The sequence below is a fragment of the Pangasianodon hypophthalmus genome, chromosome 10 (genome assembly GCF_027358585.1).
Source record: "Pangasianodon hypophthalmus isolate fPanHyp1 chromosome 10, fPanHyp1.pri, whole genome shotgun sequence".
Taxonomy (NCBI): domain Eukaryota; kingdom Metazoa; phylum Chordata; class Actinopteri; order Siluriformes; family Pangasiidae; genus Pangasianodon; species Pangasianodon hypophthalmus.
This window is the reverse complement of record NC_069719.1, coordinates 29,051,990-29,057,864: the sequence shown is the minus strand read 5'-3', so window position 1 is coordinate 29,057,864 and position 5,875 is coordinate 29,051,990. Positions and strand designations below refer to the sequence as shown.

At 36.8% G+C, this 5,875-nt stretch overlaps 1 protein-coding gene across 2 annotated transcripts; it reads right to left on the bottom strand.

Moving 5' to 3' along the window:
* Window positions 1-424: 424 nt before the first annotated feature.
* fam177a1 (family with sequence similarity 177 member A1) lies at window positions 425-5,875 on the bottom strand. Of its 2 annotated transcripts, none has more exons than XM_034307928.2 (5): window positions 5,726-5,875; window positions 3,428-3,619; window positions 3,271-3,337; window positions 2,614-2,711; window positions 425-2,509 (listed from the first exon to the last, which is right to left on the bottom strand). In XM_034307928.2, the coding sequence occupies exons 1-5, from the start codon at window positions 5,792-5,794 to the stop codon at window positions 2,348-2,350; spliced, it is 588 nt and encodes a 195-aa protein (XP_034163819.1). In that variant the 5' UTR covers window positions 5,795-5,875; the 3' UTR covers window positions 425-2,347. The 2 variants fall into 2 exon arrangements, with proteins under 2 accessions (XP_034163819.1, XP_034163820.1); XM_034307929.2 differs by having other exon boundaries at window positions 3,434-3,619.

The window sequence follows — 5,875 nt, the reverse complement described above, 5'->3', positions numbered from 1 at the left end:
CAGTAGGAGGGAAAAAAAACTTTTAATTGAAATACATGTATTCTAGGAAAATAAAAAAACTGTATCAAAATACATATATAAAAAAATATATATAAATATATAAAAATATAAAAAAAACCCTTAAATATATTAAACTTTTAAATACACCCAAATATATACAAAAATATATACAATTATGTAGATGTATTTTAGAAAAATATAAAATAAAATCCATATATATATAAAACCCTTATCTTATTAAACCTTATTAAACTCTTATTTTATTAGATATAAAAATTAAATTAAAAAAAAAACCTTATATAAGGGCTTATATAAAAATATATATTTATTTTTACCCATCTTACTAACTAAGGGTGCCAATAATTCTGGATGAATGCGTGTACAATTCAGTTTAGCTTTTAACTTAAACATTTATCACACAGGATGAAGGTTCAAGAGTTTATTAAAGAAAGTCACATCATTATATACAGTTGTTTTTTTTTTAAACAAGCTAAATTATATTAAAGCGTTAGAGAGTAGTGCATTTAAAGGAACTGTACAGAAATAAATTATACAGTTTTTCAAAGTCATGTGCTGGGATTGACGTAAACAGATTAAACATCTCAATTTCCTCATTTTTAAATCCTGAAAACACACACACACACACACACACACACACGACGACCAGAGAGGGAAAGTATTTTGTCATTAATGGTCAGTTGATCAAAATGAAATGAAAATAAAAGAATAATTTCCGAGTGTATTGACGATTTATAAATTCACACACACGTTTATTATGTTCCCATTCTGAAGGAGTTCTTCTAGAAGTTTCTATTAAGACTGAATTATTTTATGTTTTTTTTTTTTTTTTTTGATAAATTCCCAGTATGATCATCGTCCAACCCGGTCATCACGTCACAGCATTTCACTTTATCACAAGATAACAACATCAGACTCACGACATTAAATGCCACTTTACTGTCATTATCACATCTTTATAAACAGCTTCCAAATCAAATCAAATAAAATAATAAAGTTAACGTGTGAGATCAAAGACAGCTGAGCAAAGAAGTCAACTCTCATGAGACAATAATAAAAATTTAAAAAAAAATAGTTTAACGAATCAGAGGAATGTGTCCTGCATGATAAACCTTATAAGTAAAAAATATAAATAAAAAAAAAAGAAGATAAAACAGATTAAATGATTGACAGTTTTGGTTATTTGAACTAAACCCCGCCTCCTTTCTGTTTTTATTGGTTAAAGTTTAAGTGAACGTTTCTGTCACTCGGTGTGATTTGATTGGCCGCCATGAAACTACAGACCAATCTGAAATCTGTCTACTGGAAGAACTCCATAAATATCACACAGCTTCTTTCCATAACATCAATATTTTAACTCTTTTTATAAGATTTCATTATCACACTATACGGTCATACGGATTTATCCTTAAACTTTCAATTTTATAAATATGAAATGAGGATTGTACATTTTTCCTACAGAAAATGATCAGTGAAACTGCCTTTGCAGTAGTGAAGAACACTGAATGGAAAAAAATGTTCACCAAAAGGGTTTGTTTGCGTGAAATTAAAGATGTCACATCATTTAAAAGTGGGGCATAAAGAGAGAAAAATAAAACGATACTGATATGGATTACAAGCCGAGATCTGGGAAAAAAACAAACAAACAAAAAGATACTGAATCAAGACACAGCCATCAGGAGTGTTTCTCGGGTGTTCTCGTTTCCTGTAGTCAGGGTGGTGAGGTTAATCAACGACACGTCATACTTTTTATCTGTTTATAGCTACATTTAATGTCGTGGAATGTCCATTAAACGAGTTACTTCCTGTTGTCAGTTACGTTATAGCGGCTATAAACAGTCGTTCCCTCACCAGCGTCTCTTTATTCTCTCTCTTCACGTTACTAACGCAGCTCGTCACACACGCGCCCGAGAAACCGCAAAGGAGCGCAAACTCCCCTGTCCTGAAGATGAACTGAACTGAATCGGATCAGTAGTGAACCGAGGCGATTGTTTTTGTTTTCTATCGTTGTTATAGTTACACATCGAGATTGTGTATCGTATCGTCTCACGCCCCTAATCATAAGTGTAAAATCTCAACACTTAGGATTTTCAGGTATTAATGCACTTCTCGTATATATGACCATACACACATATACAACATACACAGAGCTGTAGAAATTACCATTTAAGCAGTGCACTCAGTTTTGAGTTTCCTTGGTTAAGTATATTATTATTTAAAGAAATGATTCAGTGATGTCACTCTGTCCTGCGCGCGCACACACACACACACACACACACACACACACAGAGCGCGAGAGAGAGATTAATGCGGAGAAAAGGCACTTGGATCAAGATGACGACTCCTGTTCCACTTCGAAGCTCATGTTGACGAAGGAACCCGTCCCTTCGGGCTGCTCCACAGTCGGATTCTGTTCTTTGTCACGGTGCTGGTTGTCGAAACGCCGCTGGGCTTCTTCAGAAAGACGGTCTTCCTCCTCGGCCTCTTCCTCCTGAGGACGCAAAGCCGAGGTCAATCAGGTCTAAGTGATTTCTAAACTGCTGTAGGATCTGTCTAAATGTACACACACACACACTACACACACACACACACTACCTCTTTCTTCATCCTGTAGTACTCGTCGATTGCGTACTGATACTTGGGCGTGGTGATGCCCAGCAGTGACGCCATTTTCTCTCCCAGATAATCACACACTGAAACCAAAAACAAGCAGCATCATCATCAGCACACACACACACGCACACACACGCACACACACACACACACACACACACACACACACACACACACACACACACACACACACACACACAGAGTCAGACATTACACCTGAAACACCTGGTTCATGACATGATGCAGTTATCATAGCAATAAAGAAAACACACATCAGGTATCACAATTTGGTTGAATTACCAAAAAAAAAAAAAAAAAAACATTAAAAAAAAAGTATATATAATAAAAATCTCAGTCTCGATTTATCTCTCAGTTCAGTGCAGCTGAAGGACGGTGTTGATTCAGGAGAATCGTGTAAAAAATAATAATATATACACTGTATATATGTTTATGTATTATATGCTTAGAGAGTATGTGTGTGTATGTTCGTTTATTATGCGTAGTGTGTGTGTGTATATGTTTATGTATTATATGCATAGTGTGTGTGTATATGTTTGTATATTACATGCGTTTTGTGTGTGTGTGTGTGTGTGTGTGTGTGTGGGGCGTGTTCCAGGCTCTGCAGCGTGGTGTTGTTACCTGAGATGGTGTTCGTGGCGACTCTCCACATGTGGAACCAGAAATACGGACCCCACGTCAATTTCGACTAGAAACACAGAGACACAGTGAGCTACTGGATCTTAGTTAGGAAACTGACTGAGACGTCACACACACACACACACACACACACACTCACACACACCGGATCGATGGTGCTCATGGCGGTCTGTTTGCGCCGCTCCTCTTCCTCTTCCTCGTCCTCCTCGTCTGTGCTGAACTCCTCCATCGTCTCACCGCTGGCAAAGTAAATGGTTCTGCGCGGGACTTTCTGCTTCTTCGCTGCATCGCCGAGCTCCACGCTCTCAAACTCCTTCACCACACCGGAGCTCTGGAACATCAACACGTTGAGCGACTCGTTTATTATTATGAGTTAGAATCATTAGCATAATAATAATAATAATAATGCTCCAGCACTAATTCTCTATTATTATAACAAAACATTATTGTTTTTTTTCTTTAGGAGTCAGGAACATGCAACAGTGAAACAGATCCTGAGATTTATTTATTTATTTTAAGTTAGAAAGTTTTTAGGAATGTTACAGTTTAATAAACTTTTGGTTCTAGAAAGGTTCAATACATCAGGTTTTCTGGGTATTTTGAGAACGTTATAGATGTGTATATATATATATATAAATAAACACCTGTTTCTACAACAATGCCTTTTTTTTGTATCTTTTGTACACTTTTCTGGCCACAAGCTTCAGGATCCTGAACGCTGCAGTCTTGCTTTCTGCACAACCACGTGCCGGGTTTTTCAGCAGGAGAACAAACTGAGAAATATAAAATCCCTAAACAACATTACTTCTGCTTTTGGTTAAAAATGGAATCGATTCTTTAGCTCCTAGAAGTTAGACAGTTAGGAAGTTAGACAGGAAGTGTGGGGAAATGCTAAATCCATCAGAATCTGTTAAAAATAATCTATTCAGTTTAAGATTATTTTACTGAGTGCACTTTTCCATGCCAACAGAGCAAATCATTTCCTTCACACGCCTTAAACGTAAAGCAGGAGAGGCTTTCCTCGCTCGTGCTCGTGCTCGTGTTCTCGCTCCTGCGTTGAGATTTCACCAGATTTTGGGAATTGCTTTAGGACCCACAATATTCCCTACTCGTGAAGGAAAACAGATCAAATTCAAAAGAAAATCTCTTGAAGTTAAACTTATATTCTGTCTGTAGTAAGTCGTGACTTCGTGCTCATCGTTATCTGGGAACGCTTTCTAGTCCACATCATTTTCCAAGTAAATCTTACCGACAATATTACCCACGATTCCTTGCGCGAGGGAGGAGGAGGAGTTTGGTGACGGTTTGCTTCTCCGAATCCGAGGACGTGTTTTAGAGAGGTGTAAATGAAACGTGGAAAATAAATCAAGGGAATGTTAAATGAAATGATAAAGTATAAATGTAATAATACAATGTACTGAATGAAGAAAAGCTGAAATGCGGCGAGGAGGTTGTTTATGGTGACGGCGTGTGTAACCAGGCAACAACGTTCTCTTCTCTTCCGTTACATCGTTACGTGTTAGTGAGAACGTCCCAGTACTCGCATACGACTCTTTACTACACACTCAAAAGTACGCACTTTTCCTTCACTAATACTGTAGTGCGTAGTAGAAGTAGGCGAATTGAGACGCAGCGTCTAAGAATTTTTAAAGACATGACTCTGTGAACTTTTATTTCTCACTGTGTTCAAATGTTTGTTTACTCGCGACACACAGCGACACACAGCGGCAATCATTTTACAGCCTTCAGAGATCCTGAATCTAGTGGCCAGAAAAGTGTACACAGATGCTTTGTGAACTCTTCATGCGCGTTACAGAGACATTTATAATCATTAAATACAAAATGATTTACACCATCGTCAGCCCGGGACAAACTGAATTTGGGCTTTTAATTCCTGACTAAAGTGGAAAACTTCGACTCCACCTCAGGACTCATCGATAAACCGGTTTAGAGTGTTTACACTGCATATTCACACACACACACACACACACAAAACAGTTGAATTCAACATGATGACAAACAGAAACGTGTCCTGTTTCACTGCAACAAACTCAATACAAGTTTATTTATTTACAAAATCATAAATGTTTACATTTACACAAAAACATGTTTACATTGAAAAAAAAAACACCAAAATATAATTTTACTCTAAAAATATTTACATTTTAGAAATAAATAAAGATATAAACCTAACAGACCATGAAGAATTAAGAATCATAGGCTTTACACTTTTAAAATAATAACATTTAATAGCAGAATTAAAGGCGCGTGAGACAGAAATAAAGCTCGGTTAGTTTTACTAGCATGCTAACTTCCTTAGCAACAGCTAACGAGCCGAATAACTTTTACTTTACAAACTAAAACCAGACGCTGTGTATTAAACGAAGCTAACAAGACTTTTAAAATGAAAGTACTCTATTTATAATAGTCCACCTACTTTCTCAGGTTCCATAGTTTGTCCCAGAGACACGTTAGCGTTTGTAAGGTAGAGTGACAGCTCCGCCATTTTGTTTTTCTTTTTTTGTTTTGATGATCAACGTGACGCGTTGTTATTTTTTCCCACCCGTTTTCCGACAACTTCCGCCAC